Consider the following 21,883-nt stretch of genomic DNA (forward strand, 5'->3'; position numbering starts at 1 on the left):
TAAGACTTGGTTTCCAGAGCCTTTATCATCTTGGCCGCCTCTGCAAATATCAGAATTCATCTGTATCTGAAGCAGCAGCAGATCAGCACTCCATTACTAACCCATCTCAGTATCATAGTATCACACTCTGCCCATGTGGTATGTTAAAACCTTAATTCAGTTTCTCAGTATTTATTTCAGACTGTACCTGCTGACAACGCAAGATATATTTCCTTTCACTGACCTAACAGCATATGAGTTGTCAGGTGGTCTTCTTCTCAGTTGACCTATCCAACTGACCTTGAGTAACCTTTCCATAATTATTTCAGAAAATAATGGTTTTAGAAGCATATAAACTCTCAAATTTGCACTTTGTGGATTAGTATCTAGAATTACCTTTTTAGCAATAAGCAGTTGTCAAACTATTCTGAATAGTAGTAGCATCAGGACCTCCCTTTGATGTAACTCAAACTGTTATATGAACCAGTATATATACCGTAACCATGTCTGGCAGGATCAGCAAGTGTTTAATTTACATAATGCCATATAACTGCTTATAAAATGTAGTAACCTGCTATGGTCTTAAATCAATCAAATTACAGTAACTTAGTTTTCTCTTCTTGTAGATGAAAACTGAGCATTCTGCAATGACCTCTGACTACAGGATCTTAACCTGGCTTGTTAAGATCAATTATAGCTGCCTTTGTTTGGCAAGGGGTAAGATGGGCTGTCCTGTGGTGGTTGGGGCAGTGGGCAGGATCCATCCCAGGGGTAGTCAGGGATGAGCTCTGTGTTCCCCACTTGGACATACACTTAAGGGATGTTGGGATGTTGCTTCAAGACCCAGTGCACCTTAGGGACTTGCATGCCTGTAACACACCCAGGTGGCAGGACGGATCTTGCCTTCCCCCCCATCCCTTAAAATTTTTCCAGAGGGCAAGTTAGGTGAATGGATCAGCCAGCAGTGTAATGTTTTCGGGGGGGAAACTAGACACATACTGCAGTCTCAGCTACATCAAATTATAGTACCTTAGTCACAATTGGCTGTAGCATGAGATGTTCCCATGAGAAGAAATATACCCCAGTCACATTTTATTCAGTCAATAATAAATCTGAAGAACAGTTGATGATGCAGTTTTGTCATTTTATTTTACACAACTGTCATTGACCAATTCCTAAATACTAGCTGAAGTATATTTCATTAGAAATATGTTACTTAGGAGGATTCAGGTTTGAAGGCTCTGGGTGCCATTCAAACAATTTTTACTCAAAGTAGACCTATTAAAATTAATGGACCTAACTTAAACACATTCATTACTTTAAATAGATCTACTCTGAATAAACCTTAGTTTATTGTCACCCACTATATGTTATGTTTAGTTATTCTCTGATTATGGGAACAACAATACTATAATAAAGCAAACAACAACAATAATATGTATTGTTGTTGTTATTTATTAAATTTCTATACCACCCTTCATCCTAGGATCACAGGGCTGTTTACAATATAAAATTACACAGCACGATTTTTTTGACTGCTTTTATCAAAATGCCAATAAGGAGGTACTTTATGTTGATATTTTGCTTTTAAAGGAAAATGTGACTGCATGCTTCTTCATTCAGAGAAACTTCCATGCAGTATTAGCATGCAAGTAACTAAAGTAACGGAAGCTGTTTTCTGCTTTGATTATATTGTTATCAGATCAAGTTCCTAATCCAAACTGAAGACAGAAGCAAACAAATCTAGAAAGCTGCTCTCAATGAATGTTTGAAGAAAAAGTGATTTGACACCTTTTTGTGTTAACAAGTGTTTATCTATATATATAAAAATGTAAAAAATCGTGAACCCCCCCCATCCCTTTTACAATTCCCTACCTTCCCCTTGCCACTTCCTGGGTTTTTTATGGAACTGAACAACTCGGGTGCTTCAGAACGCGCCTTCTGTTGCCAGGCCCTTACAGGGCCCGGGCCAGGTAGATAATATGGCCCGTGCCAAGTGGCCCATATGACCCCCCTCCTTCTGTCTGGGCCTGTCTGTTGCTACGGGGCTTCACTATTTGACCCCCCCCCCCGTTGGGATTCTTTAAGTAGTTCTCTGGGTCCCAGGGCGCATCATCACCCCCAATAGAAATGTTCACGATGCATGCGCAGGGGCCAATGTATGGAGATACAGGGGGGAGGGGACAACAGAGGGCTCAGACAAAAGTAAATACTGGGAAATGGAACCCAGAAACTGACAGCTCCTTCTCCAAGGCTGGGGGCCAATGTAGGAAGATACCGGGGGTAGGGGCCAACACTCCCCAGGGAAAACAGAGGGTTCAGACAAAAGTGCATGCTGGGAAATAGAACCCAGAACCTAACAGTTCTTTTTTGAAGGGTGGGGGCCAAGGTATGGAGATACAGGGGGGAGGGGCCAACACTCCCCAGGGACAATAGAGGGAAGGGTATCCTACTGGAACACAGGGATGAGCCGGGGTGGAGGGAGGAGGGGCAGGATACGTCATAGATTGGGACAGGGTGGGGTGGGGGATCACAGGAAAGAACCACAGCAACGCGTGGCCGGGTCAGCTAGTGTACTGATAAGAATATGGTATCTTTTCTTTTCACAGGGTAGATTCTTTCCCAACTGACTTTTCCTAGCATAATCTTTCCTAGGCTATTATGCAAGCATTATATGGTATTAGCTTGCTATTAGATAACAGTCTGTGCGTAGGATGGATATCTGTTTACACATAGCAGTTATCCTTGACTGACCTCGCAAAACAAATCAGCGGCTTCCTCCAGCTGAAATAGATCTTAAGATTCCTTGAAAGAGAGTGAACACGGGTAGACACAGTCACACTGAGGGATAGATAAGCTGCCCATAAATTATGTCTGGGAAAATTTCAGTCACAGTTTTTTTTTTCATTTACTGTAAAGTAATTATGTAACCAGAATATTGTGCTGGTTTTTGTTTACAGGCTATTCATTTTAACTTTGTGTACTTCTTCCATAAATAAATGTTCTCTATTTGATGTGTAGTAGTACCGTATGAAAAACACAAGAACAATCAGAATTGGTATAATTTCACAGTTTTAGATGCATGCATACCATTTTATTTTCTGTTAATCCAATTTTCTCAAGGTAGCAACAACCATCTTACATAGTTGCCCAGGAGTAAGTCCCAGTGGATCTTACTTCTAAGCACAGCAATTTTATGCACGTCAGTTATGAATATGATTTGAGAAGAGGAATTAGCAGTTGCAGCATTGTTGTCTGGGCCTAGCTTCTATTGTATAGTATTGTCTATTTCAATTTGCTTAACATAAAAGAAAAATGGCTCTGACCTGCCAACAGTTGTCTGTAAAACTCTTTCTGAGAAAGTGAAACAGGGCTCTTAGGCATGCATTCCTATGCCTGTTTAGTGTCCTATTTTTTAATAGGCACATCTCACAAATGGGGAACCACCATGAAAAAGGAAAATATCAAGTGGGTACTCCCCACTAGTATACCACCAAGGCCTTACCTGCCACTTGTAGGATCTGAGATGGATTTATTTATTAAGTTTATATCCTGTCCCTCCACCTGGTTGATAATGGATTAGGCGGTTTGGTCCCAAGCCACCACCTAACTTCTTCCTCCAGTCTACCTAGTTGTAAAACACGTGTTCTAAGTTCCCTAGCATCTTGAGTGAAAATAAAATTCATCATTACCAATCCAAGGCAGTAGGCCAGGATCTTGAGATGTTCATTCTGCTGAGTGAAGCATGTAAAGAAAAGCCAGAGTGCTATACTTAGCCAGGAAGGTCACTGGTTGACCTTGGGCCAGTCACTGCCTCTCAGACTAACCTATCTCACAGGGTTATTGTGGAGATTAAATGAGAAGGAGGAGAACCACGTATGCCATCTTGAGTCCCCTGGATAAAAAGGTGGTACTGTATATAAATGCAATTAATATTAACAACAAAGCAGGCAGCAGGAAAGAAACACACACACCGAAGTAGCCAACCCAAAAAATATTATTCTCTACACACCTTTTATATTGATCAGGAACTGAAGGCAGGTGGGATGGACTTTTGCATTAACTTAATTACTCACACTGGCAGACATACATAAAACATGGACTATGAATTACACTATTCCCATTCTCAGTTGTTGGCATTCGTTTTGTCTTGAGGGACAATTGAGGGTGCCTCCGGGGGTGAAGTCAAACCACTGCATTAGCAGCACTGAAGTGACCTCCCTGGAGTGCAAGCCTAGGCAGTGTGTATGGAGGCCCTAGGCTGCCCAGATGACAATAACCCACTCTCAGCCTCGCTGGTGTGGTCCAAAGGAAAGCAGAACAATATGTTGGGCACCTGCTTGGCTGCAGGAGTTGCCAGAAGGCAGTGTACAATGTGCCATCCAACCGCCTTAGGAACTCCACTCCGGATTTCTGTAGGATTTACACCTTAGCCCTTTTTTCTCCCCAAAATATCCCACAAAGTGGAGGTTTAGGTTCAGAGATTTCCTTCTCCTCGGTGGGCTACCTTCCCAGGTTGGCGAGCCCCATCTGCCCCTCACTTCCATCCACAGCACGTGCAGAAACCGCCTTCTATTAGTCCTGTCTGCTCAATCAGCCAGAGCCTGTCTTTGCATGCATGTGGTTTAAAGACTCATCAGCTGCCCTCTCCTGGTTTAGCCAGCCAGTTTACTGTTCTTGGGATGTGGCTGCTGTCACATGCTGACATCTTCTACCGGTAGGAGCCACAGGTGGGAGCTGAGTGCAGGGTACTACCCCTCCCCTAAAACCACCTCGGCAGATTATGGTAACTGGATTGCTTTATTTCAGGGGGCTGGGCTAAAAATACATCCCCTCTCCTTGTCTAGGTGATATTGCCTGAAGAGGGCAATATCTCCAAAAGATAAATAAGACATCCCCATCTAATTAGTCCTCTGAGGGAAGAACTGCAGCTCTGGAGCAGCTGAGCTTCTGGATCCCATGGAGAGATGGAGGTGAGTCACAGGAGGGGCAAATTATCGTTCTAGGGAAAGAAAGAAAAAACACAGTACAGTATAATGACAGGAGTTCAGAAATGAAAAACGTTGGCAGCATTAAGATAAATCCAACGGTGCAAATAAGTTTTGATGGATGTGATAATGGAATACAGAATGGTTCTAGTTTATTTAAAATATGCAGGGATTTATGATATGCAAAATGAACCATGGAAAGAGAAGAATGGAAATCATTGATATTTTAAGGACGTTTAAATGAGCATTCTAAATTGTAAAACGGAAAATGTAATAAAAATGATAAAAAAAATGAGTTCATAAATGAGTAGGGCAAGTTGGGGTGAGCTCCTTGTTTTTTGGGGGGCACTTGTGTGTGTCCCGCCCTTCTGTGGCTCCGCCTGTGACTGACCAATCGATGAATTGGTGATCTGCATGGGCACATCCCTATATTACCGGCTCCCCAAAAGCGCATCCTTCAATTCAGCTCGCACCGGCTGAGGAGGATACACGTCGCCGCCGCCGCCGCCGCCGCCGCCGCCCTTTCCCGGCATTCGCTGCTCCTCCCTTCGCGTCTCGCTGCCTCCTTTCCTTCCGCTCCCTCAGCGCGAGGCGGCCGCGGGCGGACTCTGCAGCTTTCTCCACGCGCGGCGGCGCCATGGCGGACGGCGAAGCGGCGCCTGATACGCGGCTTTCCGCTCGGGGAGCCGGCATTGCCGGCAGCGCAGAGGGGCTGCTGCAGAAGGGCTTCGACATGTACGTGCGGGATCCCTTCGACGCCGCTCACAACCCTCAGGTAGGTGTGTGTGTGTGTGTGTGTGTGTGTGTGTGTGAGAGAGAGAGAGAGAGAGAGAGAGACACGTTGGTTTTTGCAAAGTGTGTGTGTAGAAGAAGCCGCTGGTGGGGCAGGACGTGGGGGGGGGCGGACTTCTCTGCTAGTGTATTGAGGAAATAGGGCGCAGGATATAAAACATGGAGCCATGGGTGGGTTAAGTCAAGTGCCTGTAACAAGAGTGTGAGAACCGAGGCTTTTGTGGGTGGGTGGGTTTTTTAAATGGAAAGCTATTGTGGTAGGGCGACCTTTTCCAGCCCAACGCCAGCATTCACCGGAAATTGCCTTATATAGAGAGAGGCCGTTGAGTCTGTCAAGCTCAGTATTGTCATTCAGCACTGGCAGACAGCAGCTCCCTGGAGTTTGGGGTAGGAGTCTCTCCCAGCCCTACCCGGAGATGCTGGGGATTGAACCTGGCACCTTCCGCATGCAAAGCCCGTTATCTACCACTTATTATGGGAAATGCTGGTGGTGAATGAGGTCGGAGGCATAAGTGGGTGGGGCAACTGATGTAAATTTGAGCTTTAAACAGTAAATAACAACAACAATAGTAATAATAATTAATTTCCATGCACACTCATACACATTTCTTACACTAATGCAAGCAGCAGGCATTATCAGAGTTGAAGGAGATATTCTAGCCAGGCAAAAGGAATGAAGGAGGGTTTGAAGCAGAACTGCTGAGGGGTGTATGACTGGGGAGAGAGTGTGGAGGACCAGAAAGAGAAGCTTGGCTGGACTCATAAAAGCCAACTCTGAGAGGCCAAAGTCTCTTGCCGCTCCCCATAAAATATTTTTTTGGGGGGCAAAGTTGATGGGCATTGTCATTCAAATAAATGGTGTGTGCGTACGCTGGCCAGGGCTTACCTCCCCACCCCCAATATTATATTCAAGTTTGCATTTGGCACTCCTTTGGTAGGGGATAGTGGGAATACGAGGTGAAGTAGAAAGGAGATGGAGATGAGAAGTTCGGGGTCTGAGGAATGAAATGGGGTGGAGAAGAAGTGAAGAGATTGGGCTGTGACGGGGCAATGGTGAAGAAATGGCTTGGTTTATTTTATTAAACTTCTCTGTCACTTCACACAGCCAAAAGGGAGTCCCAAATCTAAGACTAAAAATACACTAAAAGTGTTAATCCAAAAAGTCAGCTAAGAATGTGAAATCTCCACCCCCATCCAACACAAGAATGAATACTGAAAGCTGAGCACCAACGGTTGTGCTGTGGAGGGGGGAGGGCATGGAAGAAAAGTTAAGGAGAGCAGAAACGCTTGGAAATGATGTGTGAGAGGATTGCAGAAAAAAAACAAGGTGTTGAGAAAGAGGTGTGGCAATAAAACTGTATTGAAGAAGGTGTGGAAATGAGGCAATCTTAAAGACCGCAGATACGAAGCTTCCGAACTGTAAGTCATAGTTTTGCAACAGCCTTCCGGAGCAAAGGATGCAGCTCATTGCATATGATGTAGCAGAGGGGATATTTTGGAGGAGAGGGGAGAAGTTGTGGCAGCAGAAATTGTACTGCTGCTTTTCAGTCTAGGATCCACTGGCAAAGTGCCAGCTGGGTCCAAGCCAAAGTAGTTCAATCTGGTTTGCTCCAGCATGGGGCAGTTACATTATCCCCTGACCTGAAATCTCCTTGCTAGAAATACATTGTTGGTGCTGCTGCTTCCAATTTCTGCAGTCTGTAGAACAGCTGAGTGTGAACATAGTTGTTGTCTGTGCTCTTATGTAAGAGAGTCTTGCCCTTTCCAGAGACCTATTATTTAAAACAAAGTGGTTGTACAGATTTTAAAATGTGGAGTTAAATATATTTGAAAATAATACCTGTTAACTTAATCTATGTCTAGAAGACTTCAGTCCTTAAGAAGCAGAAATGCTGGTTAAGTTGGGGACATAGGAAGGTGCCTTAAAGAGAGTATGAAGTTGTTGCTCCTTTGTTTATATATATAGTAGTGGAAAAAATATATAATGGTGGCAGTTTATTTTCATACTGTCCTTTAGACATTAGGTTTAGTTTTCTGACAAAGAGGGTTCATGCAAAAAGTATTGTTAGTGGTGGTAGCTATCTAAAATGTCATTTCTATTTTCAGGGCATTTTGAATTTTGGAACAAGTGAGAACAAACTTTGCTTTGATTTAATACAGGAAAGGGTAAGTTTGGTTTCCAACATGAATTGTGCAACTTAGTTTTGAAATTGTGATTAGAAGGTAGTACTAATTAGTGGCCATGATCATTTCTTATGAATAATCAAGCACTGTGTTTAACAACATTACCTATGTAGTGTGCAAGCAAAACAAGCCTAAACCCTGGACTGGGACAGCAGGTCAGAGTGGCAAATCGGCCCCTGCATCTTAAACCTTGTTGACTTACTTCAACCAGGACAGAAAGTGAGGAGGGATTGTGATATATTTTGCAGTTCTGTTTCCAGGCTAGTGCAGCTGAGGAGCCAAAATCAGGCCCAGCTCTGAGAAATGGATTGGTTTTTATCTAAGATCAGCTAAGACAGCTTAATTTGAATAATTTTGTTAACCTGTGGGAAATATAAATAGCAATGTGTGAATCTATTGAGAACTAACAACCTTTCATATAATTAAAAACTTTAATTGTCTCTTTAAAAATGACAGCTCGTAAAACCTGACATGGCTTATCTGGAACCTCACTTACTTCAGTATTCGGATACACAAGGCATTAAAAGGTAACAAAAATTGCTTAGCATTTCAATGTAATTTTTTTAATAAAAGCTACCTGTTTTTCTAGTTCCAGTTAAACATTTCAAAAACTAATATTGACATTGGACAGGAGATTTAAGCTATTCTGTAGAGGGCCTCTTAAAATAAATGGTTGTGGCTTACAGACGTATTTTCTTTGGATGCAGTAGTGCTAGTGCTTGGAGACTACTTATAACATTGCATTAAATGCCTAGTTGTAATTTGAACACATTTAATAGAAGTAGGTTCAATTGTATGCAAATGAATGTTCTTTTGTACAATTGTTTGGTATTGCTGCCTTCAATTTACAGTGTTGTTTAATAGTTCTAGAAGTCAGATTTCTGGACTCAGTCCAAAATCAAGTTTCAGAAATGGGGCATTTTTAAAAATGTGATCCTCTACATATGTTTACTTTTAAAATAAGTTCTATGCAATCCTGCTTCTAAATAAATCAGAAGCAAACTTTCAATTGAATTTAATAAAAAGACTAATTCAAAGTTAAAGTTGTGCCAGAACTAACATTATATATGAATATGTTGATGCAAATTTTCTGACTGTGTTAATTTTAAACTTTAGTTTTAGAGAAGAAATTGCAAAGTTTCTTACTGAATATGGAAAAGCTCCGACACCACTAGATCCAGATCATGTAAGGAACCATGTTGCTTTCCTTTTCTTTAATTTTGTGACACATTTTTTTCTTTACTTTTTTGATACATTCAGATACAAAGGCAAATAGTTTGAAAATATTGGGCGATATCTAATATCCAGCAAATGAACCAAATTCTTACTTCCCCTACCACTTACATTTGACTACCCACCTGTCAATCACCTGACATCACACTCCCCTCAGATGATGATAGTCAGGACTTCAAAACACCACACATAGAGGCTCATTGCACAGCTTTCAGCAAGAAGCTAGAATAAGGACATTGTTCCTGTAGCTTTCCCAAGCGACTGAAGGCTTTTATCCCAGGGCCTGCTAAGTCCCACCCTAGGCACTGCTGTTGATCTCTCAGCTATTGAACTCTCAGTAGTGTTGGGTCTACTCATGAGGAAGCAGCTCCTCACAAGTAACTTATCATTCTCAAGGAGGCATTGGCTTTCAGGTGGACTGCTTGGTCCTGCCCTTTCATGTGTCAATGCTCTCTGAGGGTTGGAGGTGATTCAGCTTCTGCATCTCAACTCAGACCCACTATAGGAGATGGCAGCTGCTGGAATGTTGCATTGCCTGATAGTCCTGCTTCAGCCTTGGAGCTGTCTGACCCCACCTGAATGTCTGTGCGATACCCTCCAGGGAGTACCAGGTACTCCTCTGGTAAAAGCCAGTCCCCCTTGTCAATGCCAGGAGCGCATTTTAAGGGTTCCATTTTTGATTGGCTGCTGCACAGCTGATATCACATGGTAACAGGTGTGGTGCAGGTGAGCATGATTTGGGGAAAATGGCCTTATTGGCCAAATTGGGACCCATGCCAGGCCTAATAAGGCCAATGCACTAGAGCAGGCATCCCCAAATTTCGGCCCTCCAGATGTTTTGGACTACAATTCCCATCATCCCTGACCACTGGTCCTGTTAGCTAGGGATCATGGGAGTTGTAGGCCAAAACATCTGGAGGGCCGCAGTTTGGGGATGCCTGGGCTAGAGGTTCCCCACCTTTGAACTAAGTCATACAGCTGGTCTTTGACCATAATAAATTATTATTATTATTATTATTATTATTATTATTATTATTATTATTATTAACTAAGTCATACTCAGAATAGACCCACTGAAATCAATGGTACCTCTACTTACGAATGACTCTACTTACAAATTTTTCTACTTACGAACCGAAAAAAATGGCGGCGCGTTTACGAAATTTTCGACATCCGAACGACCTCGCTGCCCTGCGCTCGCCACCGGATTGAGCCCTCGCCGCCATCGCTGCGAGGCTGGCCTTCTGCCAGCGGTGGCGAGCGCAGGGCAGCGAGGGAGGTGAGGCTCTGGAACGAATTAATCCGTCCCCAATGCATTCGTATGGGAAACCGTGTTTCGACTTACAAATATTTCTACATACGAATGTGCATCCGGAACGGATTAAATTCGTAAGTAGAGGTTCCACTGTAATTTCCTTCTTACAGTTCTAAACTTACAGTTCTAAAAAGTGGCAGATTGCTAAATTTAGTACTTGGATTATCTCTATAAAACGAGGTCAGACATAGCACTCTTCTCAGACATTGACTCTGGAAACAACATATCCTACTCACTCCAGTGCCATCTTAGATGGTCATTGCCTGGGACATACACCTAGGCAACCACTTGGAAATCAGAGCTACTAAATGGTACATAATTAATGGATATTCTCTTGGACTGTGTTTATATCATATATAGACCATTGAACCCATAATTTCAATTACATTATAGCTCAACAAAACACTTCAATGACTGATTGGATACCAGCCAATAGAATTCCCATATACAGGAGGAATTAAGGGTTGATTGTTTTGAAGTTACAGTGGTTCAGGTTTTTAATTTGGTTTGAGTTGTTGACACTGGGATATGATATCCTTGCCTTAGACTTGTCTTTCATTTCTTAAAATAAATTTACCTGCTTTTGCAGTTTTGTTAATTGTATCTTGTTATTTTGTCTTCTGTTTATAGTTTATAGTTTTGAATGGCTGCTGTGCCGTCTTTGCTACACTTTCAACTGTGCTATGTGATCCTGGAGGTAAGAGGGCATGAATATGTATCACATATTGTGGCAGTTGTATATCACTCTGGTAATTAGTGCCTGAACATCTTGAAGAAGGTATAAAATCTTGTTCACTCTGCTGATAACTGCTAAATCATGTAGAAAATGAACTGCTTCATTGCTTTATTTTATGTGCCCTTTGAGTAAGCTAAGAATAGTTTAAATTATGTGAAGTACATGCTAGCAGAATGAAACTGTTGGTCTGCACACACCCCTTTCTAAGTAGCCATATATATTATAGTAGAGTTTTAACAATTGGTTAATGACAATAAAATTATATGTGGAATGGGATAAAACCTCCACTATGAAATCTGTGTCACTTTTTAGTATGCTAGTAAGAATATTCATTTAGGAATAGCACAGACCTGAAAGTGGTTCACATAATGTTTTTTTTTCCTATTCTGGCAGCACAATGATTATGTACGACGATTTTGAAAGTAGTAGTCTAAAGATGTGTGTAAGATAAAGGCAAAATAATATATCACTATTTCTTAACAAACTAGTAAAACACTTTGTTTAAAAAGAAAGTAAACCTCCATTATTTATTCTTTTTATAGATGGGTATCTCATTCCTACTCCGTATTATGGTGGAATAAACTCCAAAATGTGGCTGTATGGTGGAATGCAACCTATCCATGTGCCCTTGTTCAGTGAGGTAAATGTTTACTAAATATCCCCTTTCTTATGAATACTGATATGTTGTCTGTGAATGAACAAAATTGTATAAAGCCCAAGCAACAAAACAACTACTGACTATGGAAACCAAACTCTAGACATGTCCCTTCTTGTATGATTGTGCTATATGTTTTGGCAAACAAGTTTACTATGGATGTTATACACAAGTGTGTGTATAGCAGAGGTGGCAACAAACTGTCCTACAGAAGTCTTGACTGTTTTCCTCAGTCTTTTTAGAATGTGTGTGTGTCTCTCTTCATTAATCATCATTTTCAGAGCGTAACAGTTTCCTGGGATGACATAACGTCCCCACTGCCCTTGATCCAAGCATCCTCAAAGAACCGTAGAGTTTATAGAACTTCCTTTTACCTCCACCAGAACAAGTTGAAAAGGGAGTATCTACATTGATTTCATCCCAACAGACAGGAAAAAGAAAGCCACATCCACCACAACTTGCTTGTGCATTTTGCTGTTTCCTCCCTCAAATTAAATCACTCTTAAGTAATGAAAATAAATAGGTGTTCTGAGGAGATTGCATTGTTTTACTGAATTTCTGTCTTCGAACACCTTTTAAAATGTTTATGCAGGTGACTAATGAAGAAAGTCGACCATTTCAGTTAACCGTTGAAAAATTAGAAACTGCACATCAGAGAGCCGTAGAAAAGGTAGGAATATTTTGAACTGAACTCCAACTTTTGTGCTTTTGGTTAAATACCTCATCAACTTTGCAGTGAAATATATCCTATTAGAAATGTAAATTGATAAATCTGCTGTATATTTGTCATGTGCATAACTTGGCCAAAAGCAGGTTGTTGTCATTCAAATGCATCATTTTGAAGAATGAAGCTAGAATCCTAAATTATATATTTCCTGTTCTTATGTGAGCTCATTAAAATATTTGGAAGCAATAAATGGAGCAATTCATATTAAACTTAATACTTACTTTTTACAAACTGTTTTAGTAAAAGTAGTTCATCTTTTTTGCAGTTGTTTGTTGTTGCTTTTCTTAAGTAGCTTGAAGCTACTAAGTGACAGAATCTTTTCCACAGGAGAAAATGTACTGAAAATAGTCGATGGGATTCAACTGTCATGCTTGGAGTAGACCCATTAAAATCTCCAAGACTTTAGTTAGTCATGACTAATGTAAGTACTACTGATTTCAGTAGGTCTGCTCTAAGCATGACAGTCTAGACCAGGCACCCCCAAACTCAGTCCTCCAGATGTTTTGGGGCTACAACTCCCACCATCCCTAGCTAACAAGACCAGTGGCCAGGGATGATGGGAGTTGTAGTCCCAAAACATCTGGAGGGCAGAGTTTGGGGGTGCCTGGTCTAGACCTAACCGTGTATGTTTTAGTTACTCTGAAATTACAGAATTTACAGAATAATTTGGTCATAAGAAATGTTATTTCCTTCCCGAATATATTTCCTTTTCAACATATTTTGGTAACATTAGTTTAAAAAGAATCCTAGTTTTACAGTCTTTCTATACACTGGTGTTAGATATACATCTCTTCAAGAAAACAACCATTTAATATATTATATCAAATCTATAGTTTTGTAAATTAAGTCCTTTGAATTATAGCAGATGAAATTTAAATTAATAACTAAATACCAAAATGCCATGCTGTGATGAAAATGAAATGTGATGCCATGAAAATGTGATACTGGAATATGTTTTAGGGTTATAAAGGAATATGTATGCTCATATTCAGCCACGAAACTTCAATACTTCGCACTTTATGAAAGGATACCAATTTTGCAGACTCGTTACTCCTTTGTTTGATGTCATGGTAGGGTCCCCGACTATCAGTTTTTCTTTTTTCAGGGCATCAGAGTCAGAGCATTAATCCTGATCAACCCTCACAATCCATTAGGGGACATTTACCCAGCACAGTTACTGAAAGAATGTCTAGACTTTGCACACAGGTTTGAGTCCTAGCACTATTTGTTTGGGCTTTTAATTTTCTATGATGCAGTATGTTAGTTTTGAAAGTTATTTTGGTAATTTCCTTATTTCATTTGGCATATGGCCATAAGAATGTATGTTCAGAAAATTCATTTATAGTAATAGTCATGTATGGTTATTAGTAGTGTTGAGAAACATTAGTATTCTTAAATTGGCAAACTTAGTTTCTGAATGTATAATTATGGTGGAGATGGCTTTACGTGCCGCTAAAAATTTCTTCTAATGCTTACTCTGAAATCCCATGTACACTTACAGTACTTGGACATAAGTCTCACTATGTTCAGTGACACTTCCTCCTCCTTAGTTTATCCTTGAAAGGATGCCATCCTCCTTGCTTGTTCCATTTTCTAGCATAACTGCCCTTCCCACCAATCTACATGGAATTGATTAATTTTTAAAAATGTGCCTTATTTCCAGTGAAGGTAACAACTAGCTCAGTCGGTAGAGTATTAGACTATTAATCTTAGGGTCGTGGGCTTGAGCCCCATGTTGGACAAAAGATTCCTGCATAGCAGTGGGTTGGGCTACATGACCCTTGTGGTTCTTTCCAACTCTATGATTCTAACGAAAGTGGTTATTAGATATTTAAAGGTAAAGGGACCCCTGACCATTAGGTCCAGTCATGGACGACTCTGGGGTTGTGGTGCTCATCTTGCTTTATTGGCCGAGGGAGCCGGTGTACAGCTTCCAAGTCATGTGGCCAGCATGACTAAGCCGCTTCTGGCGAAACCAGAGCAGCGCACAGAAATGCTGTTTACATTCCCGCTGGAGCGGTACCTATTTATCTACTTGCACTTGGACATGCTTTCAAACTGCTAGGTTGGCAGGAGCAGGGACCAAACAACGGGAGCTCACCCTGTCGCAGGGATTCAAACCTCCAACCTTCTGATCGGCAAGCCGATTTAACCCACAGCGCCAGCCTCAAAACATAGCACAGTTCTTTTCTCTTCAGCATGACACTGCATGAGACTTGGATGCAGTCTGCATCTGAAGATGAAAACTAAGAATCTGATGCTTTAATTTTTTTAAAAAAAATTAAATAGACTTTCTTTGGTTACTTAGGCTTTTGTGATATTTTAGCCTCTTTCTGTCATTCACATACTGGTACTTCTGAATGCCTGGTAATATTGGGAATAAGAATTAAGTTTGATGTGTTTTCTGGCTTGTGTATGCAGATATAATAAGCTGTGTGGTGTGTGTTTTCTGGCTTTTATATCTTAATTGTGCAATATATTACATGTAGAGACATATGGATACTTGGTTCTTAACTTCTTGCTTTTATATATCTAATAAAATAGTGGATGGGGGAATATACATGCCTTGCTGAGGAGTCATCACTTTTCAGTTTTTGAAAACATTTTGCTTTATATTAAGTAGCAGTTCTTTGGGTGCCTCCTCCACAAGAGGGTTGGAGGGTGGCAACACTGAAACACTTTTCTGTGGTGGCTCCCTCATTGTGGACTGCTCTCCCCAAGGAGGCTCGCCTGGGACCTTCATTACATATCTTTAGGTGCCAGGCAAAAACGTTTCTCTTCAGCCAGGCGTTTGGCTGATTAACATTCTGTGGCCTTTTAAATGTGTCTGTTGGATGAGAGCTATTGGTTGTTTTTGTTTTATTATGTATGTTTTCATTTTGTATTTGTATTTCGTGAACTTCCCTTTGATCTTCGGATGAAGGGCAGTAAACATATTTAATTAATAATAATAACTTGACTGAATATAGAATACACAGCTTTTTAAGGGATTTGTTAAGCAGCAATTGTAGGAATGAATGCATATATATTTTTAAATAACTTTAATGACATGTGTGTCTTTCTTTACATAGACATAAATTACATGTAATAATGGATGAAATTTATATGCTGTCCATATATGGTGATACCACATTCACAAGCATTCTTAGCTTGGAGAGGTGAGTGTACCTTCCTGTTGCTTTTTTAAAATGTCAGCTTTATAGTTGAGTAACCTAGCAAATCTCTTCTGTTTGTTTATATATGCACACATAGTCTACCAGTTTCTGTATGCATAAATTATTCTTTCAAAGTAATTATTGGTGATGTGGTAGCATATGTATGATTTTCAAGGGTTGGTAGACTTTTTTTGTCTTGCCATTCTCTGACAAAATCCTACATGTCAATTGATTTAGGACTAAGCAGATTATTGCTCACATGTTAATTTAATGCTAACTACTATTGTAGCTATTCTGCTTCCTCCGCATGCCAGGGGGCTCCTCATACAGGTCTGTTGTAACTCTGCTCAGTGTGCATGCATGCTGTAACATGTTAGGTCACTTAGTGCAAGCCAAAATTCTTCCATGTCTCACTTGGAAGTATCTAGTGTCAAGTTCCTTTTTGGTTCTTTTACATATGTTGCATGCTTTGAGGAGAGTGGGGTGGAGCTGAGTAGCAACTAGTCATTGGTGAAGTAAGAGAGAGACTGCTTTGCAAGTAATGTGCCCAGCACAGCAGGGTTGCAGCCAGCACAAGGGTAGCAGGAAAGTATAAAATTATGGCGAAATACATCTGCACCCTGTTGTCCACATGCTGAAGGAGCAGGACTATTGACTATCCTTCATGTGGCAAGTTATACCTTCCTTAGCGTGTGGATTTGTGGAGATTGCCATCCAATGCCCTCCATAAATGAAACCGCTTCTGATAAACTTTCCTGACATAACTCACAATAATAATTCAACTGAAGTAGTTATTGAACATTTTAAAAATATTTAGAATGTTTTTGGTAACTACTTCGGTATCAAAAACAGGCTGTTATTCTGAATCGCTGACATCTTGGGCTCCTTTGGAGGAAGGGTGGGGTGAAAACATAAATAATAAATAGAACATAATTAGAACTTCCTTGATCCATATTTCTGTATGTACTTCAATGCACATGCACAAAGGGATTTGCATTCATTTCTGTGGAGAGTACAGAACATGTGCTGTCTATGCCGTGGATTTCTATATCTCCAGCATTTTGCTGGGTCAGGGTAAATTGCCATTGTCCTTAGGACTGAAAAGTGTTGATTCCCCATCCCAAATAAACGTAAGACATTAATTATCTTGAAATATTTCTCTTTAGTTTACCAGATCCAGACCGGACACACTTTATGTGGGGATTTAGTAAGGTAGGTTAGAAATATTTGTTATCAATATTTATTCAAAATGTACTTAAATTATTGAAACTGTCAAATTCTTCCATCTACCCAGTGCATTGTTCCAAAGAAATCTTGTATGTGAGAACTTAAAACCTACAGTGTAATAATGGATTATAATGTTTGCCTCTGCCACAGTTGCACAGCAGGTCTAGCCATTAGTGGAAGATGGTATTCTGTTATAAACTCAATATCATTTGCAACTATCCCAAGAACTAGCAGGCAACTAGGTGGCTCACCAGAAGCTGGCCAGTAGAATCTGAACTACCTTCTGCTCTTCAATAGTTTAGGATATGACTTGCAGTGCAGTGCAAACCTTATTGATGTTTATTTAGATGTAAAATTCTACTCCAAAATAAATAGATTGCAGCCTTAGGGTGGCTTCTCATTGTTTAGGCTGCAGAATATCCATTTATAACCTCGCACCATGTGGGAGCTGCAACTGCATGTTGATTTGGTTAACTCTAGCAACCAGTGACAGGTGACAGTCCCTTGCTTGCTACAAAAATAGGGGGATAGAGAGGGCCAAGTAAGGTTGGTTATAAACAACCAGGACCCTGTGTGCATGCAATTGCCACATATTGTTTATAATTTCACTTGTTCTACCACACTGGAAATCTAAAACTAGACTTCAGAGATGGGTTTCAGGCAAAAATTCTAACCTAACGAAATACTTTATGCAAATCAAATCAATTATTCTCCTTTTGTTTCTTAATACGTAAATGGACTTTAAAACATTTTGTATAGAATGTTAAGTTCTTTGAATCTTGAGAAATTACATTTTATTACAGGAATCAGAAATTATTTAGTCCAGTGGATAATGCTATATTTGGATAGAAATGTGCTTTGTGTATGAATTAAAATTTTAGAGAGACTTTTTAATTACAAACTTTTCCCCCTTCCCTTTCAAGGATTTTGGCATGTGTGGCATCAGATGTGGAGTATTATACACCAGAAATCATGAGGTCAGGAAAGCAGTTAATCAGCTGGCTGTTTTCCACGGTTGTCCTGGACCAGTGCAATATGTTCTCAGCCAGTTCCTTCATGACAGAGGTTAGCAAACTTGAAAGTGCACAAACACATGTGGCCCTGAGTCTAAGTAATAAACACCAGTCCTCACACTATATAGTTACTACAGACCAGGAAAATCCAGCTCTGTTTTTTCACTGTGCCTGGCCAGACCATGATCTAGACAGCTTTATTCCTTAGTTTCAAATTAATTATGAACTACATTCATTTTTATGTATTAGATATATAGTTGGTGTAAAGTGGCTGAATTGGTGTTGGGTCCATCTGAGCAACCAGGGAACAAGTTCTGTACAGGACCTGTACATCTTGCTTTTCCTTGCCTGTAGTTACCTTGCCATCATTAACTATTGGGACTGATGGCAGCAAAACAGAATTTCCAGATTAGTTAACTAGTTTAGCTGGTGATGTGAAACACCTCTCTCCTTGAAAACTGCTGCCAGTTACAGTAGACAATGCTGGGTTGGATGAACAAATAGTCTGACCTGGAATAAGAATTTCATAATACTGCAAACAAAAATCCTCTCAATCACATAAGCTACTTTTCACACTTTACATTTGCCATGCAGGATCCCTTTAACAGAGTGCCTGCTGTTCCCAATGTTCCCCACCCCATAATTTATCAAAGTACTACTAAGACTGAATAATACAAAGAGGGGATAAACAGCGCTGTCTGATTTGTGTTTTTATTTTGGCAGAATGGCTGGATACTGTGTTTTTCCCAACCAATAAAAGAAAACTTAAGGAAGCACACAACATTCTTGTGGATGGTCTTGCAGAGATGGGAATACCTGTTTTAAAAAGCTCAGGAGGATTATATGTGTGGGCTGACTTCAGAAAAGTACGTGGAGGACCTGGAAGGGTGGATTAAAGGACATAAATACAGTTGGCTGTATATTGTGGCTGGTCTTGTGAGCTCCTTCCTTCCTGCCGGGTTTTGTATTCAAAATAGGACCTGCCCCTCCAAGCGAGACACTGAGAGGCCATAGGCTTACGAGCAAACCCAGTCAGAAGAATACACCATCACAATGCTATCTGACACTTCTGGTCTGCGACTGTGCCAGTCCCCTGCCCCTTGTACGTGCACAATCTCAAAGTGCACCAGGTTCTCATTATTATATAATAATAATAATAATTTATTATTTATACCCTGCCCATCTGGCTCGGTTTCCCCAGCCACTCTGGGTGGCTTACAACAGAAAAATGAAATAAAATAATTAAACATTAGAAGCCTCCCTAAACAGGGCTGCCTTCAGATGTCTTCTAAAAATCTGGTAGCTGTTTTTCTCTTTGACATCTGATGGGAGGGCGTTCCACAGGGCAGGCGCCACCACCGAGAAGGCTCTCTGCCTGGTTCCCTGCAACTTGGCTTCTTGCAATGAGGGAACCGTCAGAAGGCCCTCGGTACTGGACCTCTGTGTCCGGGCAGAACGATGGGGGTAGAGACGCTCCTTCAGGTATACTGGACCGAGGCCATTTAGGGCTTTAAAGGTCAGCACCAACACTTTGATAGGATAAGGCCACCCTGCACCCTTAAAAAAGGCTTTAATAAAAAGTACTCTTCATTAATTTTGGACATAGTTAAGATCCTAAACCACCAATGGAAGGAGGGATGGAGGCAGGTGTTGCCCGCAGTACACCTGACCATCATTTAAGGTGCCCCAGCATGCTGAGGCACACTGGTTGAAAACCACTGAATTAAATCATAACATGCCAAAATATAAATAAATGGTGCAGCATCTGGTCCTAAATAATATTCCGAGCAATGTAATTGGCTAAGCAAGAAAAATAATAGAGCACCAAGGCTTCAATTGAACTCAAAAGATGCTTTGATAAACCTGATCTTTTGTTTCTTTAGTGGGTGGGGAGGTCAAGTGTTTTGTTGGCTAATGTGGGATTTAGCTAATGTGTATATTTGTTTTCTCTTAGTTCTTAAAGTCACAGACATTTGAAGCTGAAATGGATTTATGGTGGAAAATTCTTGGTGAAAAGCTGCTCATTAGTCCTGGGAAAGCCTTTTGCTGTTATGAACCTGGATGGTTTAGGCTGGTCTTCTCAGATTCTATAGACAGAATCTACCTGTGTAAGTTTCAATTCTATAAAAGGGTTATCTGATCTCTTTCTCCTTTCTCATCCTTCACTCATCTATATGCACTGTCATAGACTTTCAAGCCATCAAGGAATATACTGTATATTCCTGCATATTAGGCTATTTTTTAACCCAGGAAAATCTTCTTAAAAGTCGGGGGTCGTCTTATACGCCGGGTCATATTTCTTATACGGCGAGTATATCCCAAACTCTATACTTTAACTGGAAAAGTTGGGGGCCGTCTTATACGCCCAGTCGTCTTATACACTGGAGTATACGGGTAGACAGCCTTACAATATGTTCTGTATTGCATACAAGCAGACACTTCCTATCTTATGTCTTTAAAATGTTTATGTTGCTTGCTTTTTGTAGGTATTCAGAGACTTCGCCAAATGCTACATGATAAAACAGATGAACTTGTAGCTTCATCTCCTGAAGAAAAGGAGCATATTGAGTTAGATGATGAAACTTCAGCCAACTACATAAATACATCAGTGGATGATGTCTCAGAAGGATTTTCACACTTGAAGAAAATAGCTGTCTTCTAAGAACCTGAATGCTAAAACAAAGCATGGCATATTTATATTTACTATAACTCTGATTCCACTTCATTTTGTTTTGTTTAGTATGGCAGGCATGCATTTACATTTTGCTGTAACCTATGGTTACTAATTTGACTATGGTGATTCTACTTACTTGCAACCTGGCAGACTTTCTCTCCTATTCTCCTCATTGGAATACTTAGTTCTATTCCTCAGAACACTATAAGCCAAATTAGATGCAACAGGGACTTCTACCTAGCTGTTTTTCCCCCCTAGAGGAATTTCAAGGCTAAAGGTAACCCGTTAGGACAAAAATAGGTGGGAAAGGTGCAAGGGAAGCATCACTGGAGGAGGGAGAGGTTCAGCACCTTCCATTTGTTCCCAGGATACTGTCATATTGACCGTGCTTTTATAAGAGTTTAACTAGGCCACTCTCCTCCTCTATAGAATTCATATTAGGTCATGCCACCATCTTATTTTCAAGTATTTGAATTTCATTCATATTCAGGTCAAGCATGTGACTGGTGCTTTGAACATGGACAATCTGCAGAATAGAGCTAAATCTTGCACATTATCTTGCATATATCTCTTGGTTCATACAGGGCAATGGATAGCTCAGTTGGTTAGAGTGTGGCACTGATAACACCAAGGTTGTATGTTTAGTCACTGTATGGAATAGTTGCATATTCCTGCATTGCAGGGAGTTGGACTTAGATGATCTTCAGGATCCAACTCTACAACTCTCTGATTCTAAACATTGGTCCACTGAGACAAAAGCTATATATTTGTATGTAAATATATTAGAAAATGTTGACTCAGTTGATAATTGGATGTTGATAACTAGTTGCCAACTTGCAGACTGTTTTTATAATGCACAGGAAGTAATCTAAAACACAGAAGCTTGGGCTTTCTCTATGGGTGTTATCACTGGAACTGCTTTCTAAGAAAGTGTATAAATCTTGTTTTCATTCTGTTGCTTAAAAGAGTTTATTTGTACATTTTGCTGTTGCATATCAGTTTTGCACTCTTAACATAAATATTTTTTATAAACATATGGTTGGTTGTGCTAACTGGGAAAGGAGCAATGATATTTGTCTAATTTAAGATCCAATAGTTTACACACATTGTCACCGATGAGGTGGGCTGCTTTCACAGCTACTAGCTTTTAAATCATTGTGATTATATGAAAGAAAACCCTGGATTTTTTATTGCTGCAGTTTAAA

At 40.4% G+C, this 21,883-nt stretch overlaps 1 protein-coding gene and 1 long non-coding RNA gene across 4 annotated transcripts; both read left to right on the plus strand.

The window, feature by feature from the left end:
* On the plus strand, positions 1-1,819 carry LOC148684255 (uncharacterized). The gene is made up of 3 exons (XR_015946284.1): positions 1-138; positions 606-696; positions 1,682-1,819. It is a non-coding gene; the product is annotated as an uncharacterized LOC148684255 (long non-coding RNA).
* Positions 1,820-4,781: 2,962 nt separating this feature from the next.
* On the plus strand, positions 4,782-21,712 carry LOC118091836 (1-aminocyclopropane-1-carboxylate synthase-like protein 1). 3 transcript variants are annotated; one of them, XM_088653588.1, is made up of 15 exons: positions 4,892-4,952; positions 5,434-5,742; positions 7,866-7,925; positions 8,400-8,470; positions 9,060-9,129; positions 11,122-11,188; positions 11,770-11,867; positions 12,475-12,552; positions 13,715-13,815; positions 15,681-15,767; positions 16,931-16,976; positions 17,915-18,056; positions 18,728-18,870; positions 19,959-20,112; positions 20,491-21,712. In XM_088653588.1, the coding sequence occupies exons 1-15, from the start codon at positions 4,947-4,949 to the stop codon at positions 20,664-20,666; spliced, it is 1,608 nt and encodes a 535-aa protein (XP_088509714.1). In that variant the 5' UTR covers positions 4,892-4,946; the 3' UTR covers positions 20,667-21,712. The 3 variants fall into 3 exon arrangements, with proteins under 3 accessions (XP_088509715.1, XP_088509714.1, XP_034985203.2); XM_088653589.1 differs by lacking the exon at positions 5,434-5,742 and having other exon boundaries at positions 4,782-4,952; XM_035129312.3 differs by lacking the exon at positions 4,892-4,952 and having other exon boundaries at positions 5,009-5,742.
* Positions 21,713-21,883: the final 171 nt, after the last annotated feature.

This window comes from Zootoca vivipara, chromosome 11 (genome assembly GCF_965207765.1).
Source record: "Zootoca vivipara chromosome 11, rZooViv2.hap1.1, whole genome shotgun sequence".
Lineage (NCBI taxonomy): Eukaryota > Metazoa > Chordata > Lepidosauria > Squamata > Lacertidae > Zootoca > Zootoca vivipara.

Bases quoted from the DNA above. Each gene is read 5' to 3' on its own strand.
- LOC118091836 (XM_088653588.1), top strand. The intron at 7,926-8,399 runs GTAAGTTTGGTT...TAAAAATGACAG, and splicing joins TTGATTTAATACAGGAAAGG to CTCGTAAAACCTGACATGGC. The intron at 11,868-12,474 runs GTAAATGTTTAC...ATGTTTATGCAG, and splicing joins ATGTGCCCTTGTTCAGTGAG to GTGACTAATGAAGAAAGTCG.